Raw genomic sequence first — 15,279 nt, 5'->3', positions numbered from 1 at the left:
GATGTGGCCCTTGTGGCTAAAGGGATCAGGGGGTATGGAGAGAAGGCAGGGATGGGATACTGAGTTGGATGATCAGCCATGATCATATTGAATGGCGGTGCAGGCTCGAAGGGCCGAATGGCCTACTCCTGCACCTATTTTCTATGTTTCTATGTTTCCTGAATAAGTCTCCAAAACATAGTCAATGTGCCAAGACATTCAAGTGCGCAGATTCACTCAGACAATAAATCAACATCAAACAGGTCGATATCTCCAAAACAGGAGGCATATTGGTATGTTTCTGATTATTGTAGTGGAGCGTTGAGTTTGATGTCCAGTTAAAACCAGACTGATTTGTTTGACTGGGAGAGCGACCATCTAATGGATGTTTCTAGGCTGGGTCTGCATTTTATCCATTTAGTGACGGTGGGGACATAGTTATCCCCATCCAATATGAAGGTATGGGGACAATACAGGTTGCTGATGCTCCCTTGACTTGAAGATTCTGCCCGCAGACCCTGCCTCCCTTCCAGCCTCCGCACCATCAACTGGGGTTAGATGAGGGCATCAAAAAGAAAAAAACCCTGCAGATGCTGGAAGTCTGAGACAAAAACCAAACTTGCTGGAAACACTTTGCAGGTCAGGCAGCATCCGTGAAGACAGAAACCGTTGTCATCGCTTCAAATCAATGAAAGGACATTGAGGTAACGACGGTTGCATTTGTGTTTCTCTCCAAAGGAGTTCTTTGGCCCACAGCGTGTTTGGTTTTGATCTCTGGAGGAGTGAATTCTTGGTGTCAGTTGTACATTTGCTCGATCGGTAACCTCGTCACCGCTCGAAGGAAACGAATGTGCAGCAAAAAAAGAGAAGGTGTCGAATGTTGCCACTTCAGACATTGGTAATATAGGATACCAAAGTGGATCCTGGAGAGACAGTAGGCTCTGGGGGGGGGGGGACTGTTAATTCAGGGGCACCTGAATCCTTAACCAACGACTTTCCTCTCTACATCAGTTGTGTATTCTCAGCATTTGCGGCTTTCCTCACACCCAAAATGAGATTTGTCCCAGAATGTCCAGCCAGTCATATTGTGAAGCAGATTGAATCCTAAAGCATATATCACTTTGCATCATCAGATCAAGTTTATTGATGTGCTAGTACGGCATTGTGGAACATAGAACAGTACAGCACAGAAACAGGCCCTTCGGCCCACAATGTCCGTGCCGAATATGATGCCAAGTTAAACTGATCTCCTCTGCCTGCATGTAATCCATATCCCTCCATTCCCTGCATATCCACGCGCCTATCTAACAGCCTCTTAAACACCACTATCGCATCTGCCTCCACCACCACCCCCTGGCAGCGCGTTCCAGGCACCCACCACCCTCTGTGTAAAAAAAACCTGCCCCACACATCTCCTTTAAACTTTCCCCCTCTCACCTTAAAGCTGCGCCCTCTAGTGTTGGACATCTCCACCCTGGGGAGAAAGGATTTGAATCAAGATCGGATGAAATTTCTTTGCCCAGAGGATGGTGAACCTGCAGAATTCTGTTTCACATCAGGAGGTAGAAGCCAAGTGTAGTTTTAGTTCACTTTAGGGATTCAGTGTGGACACAGGCCCTTCAGCCCATCGAGTCCACGCTGACCAGTGATCACCCCAACACTAGTTCTACCCTACACACCAGGGTTCATTTACAGAAGCCAATTAGCCTACAAACATAGAAACATAGAAAATAGGTGCAGGAGTAGAGGCCATTCGGCCCTTCGAGCCTGCACCGCCATTCGATATGATCATGGCTGATCAAACCTGCACGTCTTCGGAGTGTGGGAGGAAACCGGAGCACATGGAGAAAACCCACGCAGGTCACGGGGAGAACGTGCAAACTCCGCACAGCCAGTACCCGTGGTCAGGATGGAACCCGGGTCTCTGGCGCTGAGAGGCAGCAACACTACCCGCTGCGCCACCGTGCCGCCCCCTCAGTAAGTCATTAAATATTCTCAAGACGGAGGTGGCTAGGACATTCTGGAGTGTCTTGGACTTTTATTGAACCAGTCATTCTGTGGGTATGCCGACTCTGATTATCCTTTAATACAATGACTTCCCCCTTAAAAAGTGATGGCTCGGGATTCACTTTCAATGTTGTAGTTCTCTATACGCTAACGTTTATCAGAACCCTATGAGCCCAGGCAGAAACCCTGGGTTGGTTCCTACAGGACATGATGAACAGTGGGAACTGAGGTGTGTTCTAGTGGTGAGTGTCAAATCCTCACTGAAGCCACACTCACTCAGCCTGTAAGCTAGGTTGCTTTGTCAGGATCTGAGCCGGGACATCACTATGGCAAGGTAACAGGTGGCATGGTTCAAGTTGGGGGGGAAAGGAGGTGGAGATTGGTACAGGGGAGGATGCTTACTCCCTGGGGAAGGAACTAGTACAAATGACACCAAGGAATTTCTGATCCAGCAATGGCAAGCACCGTCGTGGTCCACAAAGCCATGACGGAAAAAGCATCGGCAACAGAAAGCAGCCAAGGATCTGCTCGGGGTTGTGGATTCAAGTATGTGGCCCTCACTGTGGTCATATTCCGTGCAGTGCTATAAACAGAAACATACAGGTTTGCTGGGTGCTGTGAGGTTAGGGAGGGCATTGTTTTAAGCTGCTTGTTAAAGTAGATCGAAATAAATAATGTTCATGAGTAGCCGTCACTGTCAATCCAGTGTGTCATCCATTCCTTCTGATATTGTGTCTTCTTTTCATCAGTGTGTAGCTGTCGCTCCTCCTTGCCTATCCGCACGGCGTGGTACTGAGGAACGGTGTCGTTGTAACGGGAACGCTTGAAGAATCCACACTGCAAAGGACAGAAAGAGAGAATGCCATTTACTTCTCCGTCTGGGCTGTGCAAAGCAAGTCAAAGCCCAAGGGATCTGGCCAGCAGCAGCCTGGGTGTCTGAGTCTTTCTGTCCCAGCTCCACACCAAACTGTCAACCTCCACCTCCAGGTGTGGCACGGGGCCAGCAGTGACTACTCACTTTTATCTTCTATAGTGACTATAGTGACAGGGATGTAACTGACACCACTATAGTGACAGGGATGTGACTGACACCACTATAGTGACAGGGATGTAACTGACACCACTATAGTGACTGACACCACTATAGTGACAGGGATGTAACTGACACCACTATAGTGACAGGGATGTGACTGACACCACTATAGTGACTGACACCACTATAGTGACAGGGATGTGACTGACACCACTATAGTGACAGGGATGTAACTGACACCACTATAGTGACAGGGATGTGACTGACACCACTATAGTGACAGGGATGTGACTGACACCACTATAGTGACAGGGATGTGACTGACACCACTATAGTGACAGGGATGTGACTGACACCACTATAGTGACTGACACCACTATAGTGACAGGGATGTGACTGACACCACTATAGTGACAGGGATGTGACTGACACCACTATAGTGACTGACACCACTATAGTGACAGGGATGTGACTGACACCACTATAGTGACAGGGATGTGACTGGACACCACTATAGTGACAGGGATGTGACTGACACCACTATAGTGACAGGGATGTGACTGACACCACTATAGTGACAGGGATGTGACTGACACCACTATAGTGACAGGGATGTGACTGACACCCCTATAGTGACAGGGATGTGACTGACACCACTATAGTGACAGGGATGTGACTGACACCACTATAGTGACAGGGATGTGACTGACACCACTATAGTGACTGACACCACTATAGTGACAGGGATGTGACTGACACCACTATAGTGACAGGGATGTGACTGACACCACTATAGTGACAGGGATGTGACTGACACCACTATAGTGACAGGGATGTAACTGACACCACTATAGTGACAGGGATGTGACTGACACCACTATAGTGACTGACACCACTATAGTGACAGGGATGTGACTGACACCACTATAGTGACAGGGATGTGACTGACACCACTATAGTGACAGGGATGTGACTGACACCACTATAGTGACTGACACCACTATAGTGACAGGGATGTGACTGACACCACTATAGTGACAGGGATGTGACTGACACCACTATAGTGACAGGGATGTGACTGACACCACTATAGTGACAGGGATGTAACTGACACCACTATAGTGACAGGGATGTGACTGACACCACTATAGTGACTGACACCACTATAGTGACAGGGATGTGACTGACACCACTATAGTGACAGGGATGTGACTGACACCACTATAGTGACAGGGATGTGACTGACACCACTATAGTGACTGACACCACTATAGTGACAGGGATGTGACTGACACCACTATAGTGACAGGGATGTGACTGACACCACTATAGTGACAGGGATGTGACTGACACCACTATAGTGACAGGGATGTAACTGACACCACTATAGTGACAGGGATGTGACTGACACCACTATAGTGACAGGGATGTGACTGACACCACTATAGTGACTGACACCACTATAGTGACAGGGATGTGACTGACACCACTATAGTGACAGGGATGTGACTGACACCACTATAGTGACAGGGATGTGACTGACACCACTATAGTGACAGGGATGTGACTGACACCACTATAGTGACAGGGATGTAACTGACACCACTATAGTGACAGGGATGTAACTGACACCACTACAGTGACAGGGATGTAACTGACACCACTACAGTGACTGACACCACTATAGTAACAGGGATGTGACTGACACTTCAGTGTGTGACGTGGCGTGCTGCTTTGTGAAGGGCTCTTCTTTGGTTGTGACATTAAGCTGGGGACCCTGGTAGTGGTCTCAAGTGGATGTAAAAGACCCCACGTGTTGAGTGGGAGCAGGGTAGCTACCCGGCATGATCATTAATATTGATGCCTCAACCATCATCATATTATCTGGGTATTATTCCACTGCTGCTTGCGGGACCTTGCTTTGTGTGGATTGCCGGCCCGACTTTACTGCAGTTCAAAAGCATTGTCTTGGCTCTGAGTGTTCACATGTTCACAAGTGATAGGAGTAGAATTAGGCCATTCGGCCCATCGAGTCCACTCCGCCATTCAATCATGGCTGATCTATCTCTGCCACCTCACCCATTCTCCTGCCTTCTCCCCATAACCCTTGACACCCGTTTTAATCAAGAATCTATCTATCTCTGCCTTCAAATGTTTGCTGTGTACTGACATCCATCTATCTCCCTCTACCGCAGGCTGCTACCACGGTCAAGCCCTTGATGCCAAAGGTGTTTGTGGTGCAGTTTGCCTGAGAGTGAGAGAGATTGCCATTCCCCCACACCCAGTGGCCTTGGTTTGTGAGCAATGGCATTTGGCCGCATCGCTGTGCACTAACTCTTCAAGTTGCAGAGTGACAGAGAGTCTTGTGAATGGAGCCAGCCTGATCAGAAGCAACCTAGGGAGATGGTCGGAAGAGAGCAGAGGAGGAGAAACAGATTGTGTTTAATGCTAGAACAGTAAGACTGTGTTGCGATCTTATGACATGCAGATTAAATCGATCGCAATGCCCCTTCAGCCCAGGAGAGCTTGCTCGACCAGAAGGGAACAAAGCCATTTCATCAACAAAAAAAGATGCACACACAAGCATGTGGGGGAAGATGTCGGATTCCTAGGGGGGTGTCAGATGTGGTTCATGCATCTCCGGCTATTCTAACTGTGTGCACACTGACAACAAATGGAAACTGCACAAGGTGTGGGGAAGAGGTCAAGTCACAGAAACCAACAGAAATGCATGCCTAACGCACGTGGCAAACCCAGCCATCACACCCGGTACAGCGTTACAGAGCGGTGAGGAGTGTAAGGATTATTTCTTGAGCATTGTCGTGAGGGCTATTTCAACCATGGCTGAGGGTGAATGAGCATCCACTGGTGCTCGCAATGGGCAAGAGATCTCCACATGTCCTTTGGCCATGACGACACAGCATGTAGAGTGGAGACAGCACTGTGTCGTTCTCCACGTGGAGACCTGCAGGACCCAGTGAGCAACCGGTGGCGTTTGCGACACATCTCAACGTGAATCACGGGATGTGGTTGGAGATTCATTGCGTTTGCAATAAAGGCTTTACAATTTGATAATGAAATGAGCCGAGTATTGTGCTTGTCGCAACAAGGAACTGCAGATGCTGGTTTTACGAAAAAGGACCCAGAGTGCTGGAGTACCTCAGCAGGTCAGGCGGCGTCTCCGGTGAACATGGATAGGCGAGGTTTCGGAAAGGGTCCCGACCCGAAAGGGTCCCGACCTGTCCATATTCTCCAGTGATGCTGCCTGACCTGCTGAGTTGCTTAAAGGTACCGAGCTGAAACATCACCAATACATGTTCTCTAGTGATGTTGCCTGACCCGTAGTGGCTTTTGCTTTTTTCCTGAGTACTGTGGTCGGTCATTTATTATGCGTTCAACCTCATTAGTAATGGGGGTGGGGGTGGAATTGTGAAGTGGAGCCAAAGTCAATTGCTCAATTTGAACGGCATATTCCTCTTCTCAATGGAAGATGCCAAAGGAATGAAGATCTATGAGCAAATCATTTGTGTTTCAGATATTGAACATGAGATGTATTAATAATCCTTACACTGCACCCGCCTCCTCTGGTATACAAGCCGTGCAAAAACACACACTATAAACAGCAGATTGGCACTCTACCACAGCAAGCTCTTTGCCCTGGCCCAAGCAGGGATCTGGCACTACATTTACCGCTACAGAAGTCAGCATTATGCCTCGGTGGCCAGTTTGTCCTGGTCAGATGGCTGCGTTTGAAGATGGGCCCTGTGATATTCCGTCTCATACTTAGCCTCTTTGCTCGTTCTCTTGAAGAAACCGCACTACAAAGGAAGCAATGATTGGCCCAGTGTTACGACAGGTAAAGGCGAGTCGGGATGAGTTGGCTGGCGTCCCCCCCAGGGAACAGCATGGGGGCGAGCGCGGCGTTTTGGGCTCTCATTTCGGGAATTGAGGTCAATAGCATGGGAAGCGGAATTCAACGTGTCTCCGAGTCAAGAGACTTCAAGGGTTTAGTTTACAAGAAGGAACTGCAGATGCTGGAAAATCGAAGGTACACAAAAGTGCTGGAGAAACTCGGCGGGTGCAGCAGCATCTATGTGGAATGAAGGAAATAGGTAACGTTTCGGGCCGAAACCCTTCCGGGTTTCGGCCCGAAACGTTGCCTATTTCCTTCAGGGTTTCGTCCCGAAACGTTGCCTATTTCCTTCGCTCCATAGATTCAATTCAATTCAATTTATTGTCATTTGGACCCCTTGAGGTCCAAACGAAATGCCGTTTCTGCAGCCATACATTACAAACAAATAGACCCAAGACACAACATAATTTACATAAACATCCATCACATTGCTGTGATGGAAGGCCAAAAAACATTTCTCTCCACTGCACTCTCCCCCCCCCCCCCCCCCCGATGTCAGAGTCAAAGTCAAAGCCCCCGGCGGGCGATGGCGAATTGTCCCGTGGTCATTAAGCCACGCCGGGTAATGCAAGGTCGCGCACCGGGTCTTGGTGTTAGAGCCCCCGGCGTGCGCTCGCAGCCCGCAGCCATTCCAAGCCGCGCGGGGCGGTGCTGTAAGGCCCCGCTCCAGGTGCTCTTCAACCCCGCAACTCGGGCGGGAGAAGTCGCCGTTGCGGGAGCCCCGAAAAGCGGTCTCCCTCCAGGGACCCGCGGGCTCCCGGTGTCGCCGTCCGCCAAACCCGCAGTTGCAGCCACCGAATCTCCGGGGGTCGGGCCGCAGCAGCGTCCACCACAGCTCCACCCGCTCTGGACTCGGCCAGCTCCGCGACGGTGAGGTGAGTAGTTGGCACCAGAGCTCCCGGTCTTCCTGTTGGAGGCCGCTCCTCGTTGCAGCCCCAACGACAACGGAGACCCGACAAAGAAAAGGTCGGGTCTCCCGTGCAGGGAGAGATTTAAAAGTTACCCCCAACCCCCCCACACCACCCCCACCCCCCCCCCCCACACACATACCCCAACAAAAATAACAAAAACTACATAAAAACATAGACATAAAATAATAAAAACGCAGACGGACTGCAGAGGCCGCTGCTGACGAGAGCCGCTGATGCACCCACTGAGTTTCTCCAGCATTTTTGTGTACCAAGGGTTTAGTTTAGTTTAGTTTAGAGATGCAACGTGGAAACAGGCCCCTTCGGCTCGCCGAGTCCGCGCCGACCAGCGATCCCCGCACATTGACACTCTCCTACACACTGGGGACAACTGACACTCACGCCAAGCTAATTAACCTACAAATCTGTTGGCCTTTGGAGTGTGGGAGGAAACCGCAGGTCACGGAGGAAACCCACACGGTCAGGGGGAAGACCATGCAAACTCCGTACAGACAGCACCCGTGGTCAGGATTGAACCGGGTCTCTGGCGCTGTAGGCGCTGTGAGGCAGCGCTTCAGCCGCTGCGCCATCGTGCCGCCCACGTTGAACGTTGACAGGACACGGGATTTTCTACCTCCAGGAGAGAGCCAATATTGTCATGAACGCCTACTGCTGGTATCCTTACTTCGATTTGATGGACCCCATGAATGATATCCGGAAACGAGAGAGTTTTGAACCCCACGCACAACGCAATCCCAATCCATGTAGTTTGTTGCCTTGTCACCCCGAGACAACCACGTACAAAGCACAGAATGACTCCACTGTAAACCCTCCTGTACATTCTGACCAAAATATAAAGCCTGCTCTTAAAGAACAGTTGCAATTCAGCTGCAAACAAGGTTTTAGTTTTAGCTTAGTTTAGTTTTGTTTAGAGATACAGCGTGGAAACAGGCCCTTCGGTGGTGAATCTGTGGAATTCAGTGCCACAGAAGGCTGTCGAGGCCAAGTGAATGGATATTTTCGGGACGACAGATGGCACAATGGGCTAAGTGTTCGGCTGGCGACCGGAAGGTAGCCGGTTCGAATCCCGCTTGGAGTGCATACTGTCGTTGTGTCCTTGGGCAAGACACTTCACCCACCTTTGCCTGTGTGTGAATGTGTGTGAGTGATTGGTGGTGGTCGGAGGGGCCGTAGGCGCAGATTGGCAGCCACGCTTCCGTCAGTCTGCCCCAGGGCAGCTGTGGCTACAGAAGTAGCTTACCACCACCGAGTGTGACTGAGGAGTGAATGAATAATGCGATGTAACGCGCCTTGAGTATTAGAAAGGCGCTATATAAATCCCATCCATTATTATTATTATTATTTTAAAGGCGGAGGGAGATAGATTGTTGATTAGTGCGGGTGTCGGGGGTTTCGGGGAGAAGGCAGGAGAATGGGGTTTGGAGGGAGAGATGGATCGCGAGATCGAGAGCCTCAGAGGCAGCGTGAGCTTTGTTGGCGGTGGGGCCTCGGCAGGAAGGGGAGCCTCATTGGGGGGGGCTCATGATCGACCCGCGATCAATGGTCGATGAGTGTGGGGGGGAGGGGGGGGCACTAGTTTAGAATCCTCTGCCCAGGGGATACGTCTGTGTTTGCTTGTTCGTTCATTCCGATGAAGGCGCTGTACACACGGCAGCCAGGCAACAGTCTCTTGTCTTTTTCTTTTTCTATTTGCTTTTAATTTCACGTTTTTGTGTACCCTGTGTGTTGTGGCTGTCCGCAGAACAATCAGCCTTGATTGAAAGGCGGAGTAGACTTGATGGGCCGAATGGCCTAATTCTGCCCCTATCACTTTTTACTTATCACCATAATTTTCATCCATGAAGACTGAAGCCTCTTGCAAGGAAACCGTGTGGGACATGTCTCATGTGCTGATGCAATAGACAACAAAGACTTGCTGAACCACAAGCGATGCTTAGGATACAGAGTACTCCCTGGGCCAGACTCAAATGAACTATGCTTTGATTTTACTGTGATGCTGTACGTTGGAACAAAGTGGAAAGAAAGCAGTTCTACTTATGCTTCAAGCCTTGGACCTCATGGATCAAGAAATATGCAGCAAATAAATAATAATAATAATAATACATTTTATTTATGGGCGCCTTTCAAGAGTCTCAAGGACACTTTACAAAGATTTAGCAAGTAGAGGAAAAACATGTAAGCGGAATGAAATAAATAGTAGAGACATGACTAGTACACAAAGTAAAGACAGAATTCAATTCAAAACACTATATGAGGCAATTCAAGCACAGATGAAAAGGGAGGGGGACGTGGGGCAGAGGTGAAGAGATGGGTCTTGAGGCGGGACTGGAAGATGGTGAGGGACACGGAATTGCGGATCAGTTGGGGGAGGGAGTTCCAGAGCCTGGGAGCTGCCCTGGAGAAGGCTCTGTCCCCAAAACTGCGGAGGTTGGACTTGTGGATGGAGAGGAGACCGGCTGATGTGGATCTGAGGGACCGTGAGGGTTGGTGGGGGGAGAGGAGGTCAGTGAGATATGGGGGGGCCAGATGGTGGAGGGCTTTGTAGGTGAGGACCAGGATTTTGTAGGTGATCCGGTGGGAGATGGGAAGCCAGTGAAGTTGTTTGAGGACTGGAGTGATGCGATGCCAGGATTTGGTGTGTGTGATGAGTCGGGCGGCTGCGTTCTGGCTTCAGATGTGACCTGGTCGTGGTAGGCCCCACTCAGTCATGACTGACCATGGCTGATGCATCGTAGTTGTTGGTGAGAGCCCAGGTTTGGAGCAAGCAGCCAACAACTAGGATGCATCACCCATGGCCAGTCATGTGACCTGGTGAAAGCATCAATATTCAGTTGTACGGATCGGTTCCCAGCTTACCTTCCAAAGGAGAAAGACAAGCAGAGCCAACACCAGGATTCCTGCCAGGACAGCAATGAGTATAATCAACCAGGGCGTTTCGCCGTACACAGCGCTCGCCTTCTCTGGATGTATTCGCAAGGTGACCTGTAGCGGTTAAAAGTCACAATGGTCATTCCAAAATATCCCCACACCGTTAGAAGCCTTTTATAAAGCTCTGGCTATGTAGCAATTTTATGCATAAGTATGTGTGTGTGTATTTAGTTTAGTTTAGAGATACAGCGTGGAAACAGGCCCTTCGGCCCACCGAGTCTGCACCAACCAGTGATCACCAGTTCTATCCTAACCACACCGGGGACAATTTACAGAAACCAATTCACCTACAAACCTGCACGTCTTTGGAGTGTGGGAGGAAACCAGAGCACCCGGAGAAAACCCACGCAGGTCACGGGGAGAACGTGCAAACTCCGTACAGACAGCACCCGTAGTCGGGATGGAACCCGGGTCTCCGGCATTGCAAGCGCGGTGAGGCAGCAACTCTACCGCTGCGCCACTGTGCTGTCGTGAGCTGAATAAAACCTCATGCATTGCCCACGGGCCTAACCTCCTGTGTCAGTTGGAAACTCTGGTCAACATTGAAGAGTGAAGCTCAGTCTGAAGAAGGGTTTCGACCCAAAACGTCGCCTATTTCCTTCGCTCCATAGATGCTGCTGCACCCGCTGAGTTTCCCCAGCAATTTTGTGTACCATTGAAGAGTGAAGGTTGTGTCTGGAGATATGTCCGTACCTGTGCGGCAGCCTTCTGCACCTTCAGGTTTCTAATGCTTGACTTCACACTAATGTCAGCGCGAATGATCAGGTGGATGTCACTGAGGGAGGCGTACTCCTGCAATTTGAAGAAGATCCGTCAGCACATCATTTCAAACAAACATCCTAGCTCAGTTTCCCTCTCAGAGCTGTTCATTTCAAAGCTGAAGAGCAGGAGATGGGGGAATCACAACCAACTCAGCCGTAGAAAGATTCGGACATATACAAAGGAAAGACTTTAGCACAAACTGGAAGCCTTTCAATGTCTCGCCCAGGTTGGAGTTGGGACGTGAGGTGGGGAAGTCATCACTACATAAACATCAGGCAGCATCTCTAGAGAACATGGAATTCAGAAAGTCTGAAGGAGGGTACCGACCCGAAACGTCACCTATCCATGTTCCCCACAGATGCTGCCTGACCCGCTGAGTTACTCCAGCACTCTGTGAAACGTCACCTATCCACGTTCTCCACAGGTGCTGCCTGACCCGCTGAGTTACTCCAGCACTCTGTGAAACGTCACCTATCCATGTTCTCCACAGATGCTGCCTGACCCGCTGAGTTACTCCAGCACTCTGTGAAACGTCACCTATCCATGTTCTCCACAGATGCTGCCTGACCCGCTGAGTTACTCCAGCACTCTGTGAAACGTCACCTATCCATGTTCTCCACAGATGCTGCCTGACCCGCTGAGTTACTCCAGCACTCTGTGAAACGTCACCTATCCATGTTCCCCACAGATGCTGCCTGACCCGCTGAGTTACACCAGCACTCTGTGAAACGTCACCTATCCATGTTCTCCACAGATGCTGCCTGACCCGCTGAGTTACACCAGCACTCTGTGAAACGTCACCTATCCATGTTCTCCACAGATGCTGCCTGACCCGCTGAGTTACTCCAGCACTCTGTGAAACGTCACCTATCCATGTTCTCCACAGATGCTGCCTGACCCGCTGAGTTACTCCAGCACTCTGTGAAACGTCACCTATCCATGTTCCCCACAGATGCTGCCTGACCCGCTGAGTTACTCCAGCACTCTGTGAAACATCACCTATCCATGTTCTCCACAGATGCTGCCTGACCCGCTGAGTTACACCAGCACTCTGTGAAACGTCACCTATCCATGTTCTCCACAGATGCTGCCTGACCCGCTGAGTTACTCCAGCACTCTGTGAAACATCACCTATCCATGTTCTCCACAGATGCTGCCTGACCCGCTGAGTTACTCCAGCACTCTGTGAAACGTCACCTATCCATGTTCCCCACAGATGCTGCCTGACCCGCTGAGTTACTCCAGCACTCTGTGAAACGTCACCTATCCATGTTCTCCACAGATGCTGCCTGACCCGCTGAGTTACTCCAGCACTCTGTGAAACGTCACCTATCCATGTTCTCCACAGATGCTGCCTGACCCGCTGAGTTACTCCAGCACTCTGTGAAACGTCACCTATCCATGTTCCCCACAGATGCTGCCTGACCCGCTGAGTTACTCCAGCACTCTGTGAAACGTCACCTATCCATGTTCTCCACAGATGCTGCCTGACCCGCTGAGTTACTCCAGCACTCTGTGAAACGTCACCTATCCATGTTCTCCACAGATGCTGCCTGACCCGCTGAGTTACTCCAGCACTCTGTGAAACGTCACCTATCCATGTTCTCCACAGATGCTGCCTGACCCGCTGAGTTACTCCAGCACTCTGTGAAACGTCACCTATCCACGTTCTCCACAGATGCTGCCTGACCCGCTGAGTTACTCCAGCACTCTGTGAAACGTCACCTATCCACGTTCTCCACAGATCCTGCCTGACCCGCTGAGTTACTCCAGCACTCTGTGAAACGTCACCTATCCACGTTCTCCACAGATACTGCCTGACCCGCTGAGTTACTCCAGCACTCTGTGAAACGTCACCTATCCACGTTCCCCACAGATGCTGCCTGACCCGCTGAGTTACTCCAGCACTCTGTGAAACGTCACCTATCCATGTTCTCCACAGATGCTGCCTGACCCGCTGAGTTACTCCAGCACTCTGTGAAACGTCACCTATCCATGTTCTCCACAGATGCTGCCTGACCCGCTGAGTTACTCCAGCACTCTGTGAAACGTCACCTATCCATGTTCTCCAGAGATGCTGCCTGACCCGCTGAGTTACTCCAGCACTCTGTGAAACGTCACCTATCCATGTTCTCCACAGATGCTGCCTGACCCGCTGAGTTACTCCAACACTCTGTGAAACGTCACCTATCCATGTTCTCCACAGATGCTGCCTGACCCGCTGAGTTACTCCAGCACTCTGTGAAACGTCACCTATCCATGTTCTCCACAGATGCTGCCTGACCCGCTGAGTTACTCCAGCACTCTGTGAAACGTCACCTATCCATGTTCTCCACAGATGCTGCCTGACCCGCTGAGTTACTCCAGCACTCTGTGAAACGTCACCTATCCATGTTCTCCACAGATGCTGCCTGACCCGCTGAGTTACTCCAGCACTCTGTGAAACGTCACCTATCCATGTTCTCCACAGATGCTGCCTGACCCGCTGAGTTACTCCAGCACTCTGTGAAACGTCACCTATCCATGTTCTCCACAGATGCTGCCTGACCCGCTGAGTTACTCCAGCACTCTGTGAAACGTCACCTATCCATGTTCTCCACAGATGCTGCCTGACCCGCTGAGTTACTCCAGCACTCTGTGTCTATCATTGGTATATACCAGCAACTGCAGTTCCTTTTCTATTACATTTAATGCATTAAACACGACAACATCACCAAATAGAGGTGAGGGGTGAGAAAGTGGGCCAATATTCCAGCATTTATCCCACTTCACAGCTCGTGCACAGACCCTGGAGTCTGAGGTCTGCAGCATTCACACTCCCACTACTTTGCCTCGAAACGAACCAAATCTGGGCTCACGAGGAAAATACTTACCCCAACTATGTAACGTTTAAATTTCCCACATCAGCTGGAAATGGCCTGTAATAGTTTAGAGATACAGCGTGGAAACAGGCCCTTCGGCCCCCCCCCCAGTCCGTACCGACCGACGATCCCCGCACACTAACACCGGATTACACACACCAGGGACAATTTACACTTACACCAAGCCAATTGACCTACAAACCTGCACGTCTTTGGAGTGTGGGAGGAAACCGAAGATCTCGGAGAAAACCCACGCAGGTCACGGGGAGAACGTGCAAACTCCGTACAGACAGCACCCGTAGTCAGGATGGAACCCGGGTCTCTGGCGCTGCAAGCGCTGTAAGGCGGCAACTCTACCGCTGCTATAATCGACTTTGCTATTGAATTCGGTTTGATGGATTTGAACCATCATCGAAACATCCAATTTCTGTCACCATTCATTGCATATCAGTTCTGAATCCGAATGAATCTTAAATGCCAGAGTTATGGCCACCAGGAATTTGAACGAGCTGCATTTAATTGACTCCACCGGCAGTGCTGAGAGATTCAGTGCTGCTACAATTACCTCCAGAAACGTGCTGTTCCATAGCCGGGCTCTTACTTTCACGACGGTTGTATCCAGGGTTTTCAGGGGACACTGGAAGACAATGCAGTTGGCAGTCCCCTGTTCACAATCCTGTGGGTGGAGGTTTTACACAAATCAGAAACAAAAGCACTTTACACACAGACAATCCATAACATGCACAGGATCTTGACCCTTCAGGCAAATGGTGCTGAGGATGTTTAGTTTAGTTTAGTTTAGTGATACAGCGCGGAAACAGGCCCTTCGGCCCACCGAGTCCGCGCCGACCAGCGATCCCCGCACAC

General features: G+C 50.3%; 1 protein-coding gene across 4 annotated transcripts in view; it reads right to left on the bottom strand.

Annotated features, from left to right (window-relative positions):
• Window positions 1–2,002: 2,002 nt before the first annotated feature.
• Window positions 2,003–15,279, bottom strand: part of itga7 (integrin subunit alpha 7) — a 129,181-nt gene continuing 115,904 nt past the window's right edge. For 3 of the 4 annotated variants that reach the window (XM_033015651.1, XM_033015653.1, XM_033015654.1), the window contains 4 exons: window positions 14,978–15,088; window positions 11,483–11,581; window positions 10,718–10,843; window positions 2,003–2,823 (listed from right to left, as the gene is read on the bottom strand). In XM_033015651.1, the coding sequence (XP_032871542.1) occupies window positions 2,665–2,823; window positions 10,718–10,843; window positions 11,483–11,581; window positions 14,978–15,088 (495 nt within the window). In that variant the 3' untranslated portion in view covers window positions 2,003–2,664. Of the gene's footprint in view, window positions 2,824–6,709; window positions 6,838–10,717; window positions 10,844–11,482; window positions 11,582–14,977; window positions 15,089–15,279 lie in introns of all 4 variants that reach the window. The other variant, XM_033015652.1, reaches the window with a different exon arrangement.

This window comes from Amblyraja radiata, chromosome 46 (genome assembly GCF_010909765.2).
Source record: "Amblyraja radiata isolate CabotCenter1 chromosome 46, sAmbRad1.1.pri, whole genome shotgun sequence".
In the NCBI taxonomy this organism is placed as follows: domain Eukaryota; kingdom Metazoa; phylum Chordata; class Chondrichthyes; order Rajiformes; family Rajidae; genus Amblyraja; species Amblyraja radiata.
Note: the sequence above shows the minus strand (reverse complement) of the source record. Positions and strands in the feature narration are given on the sequence as shown.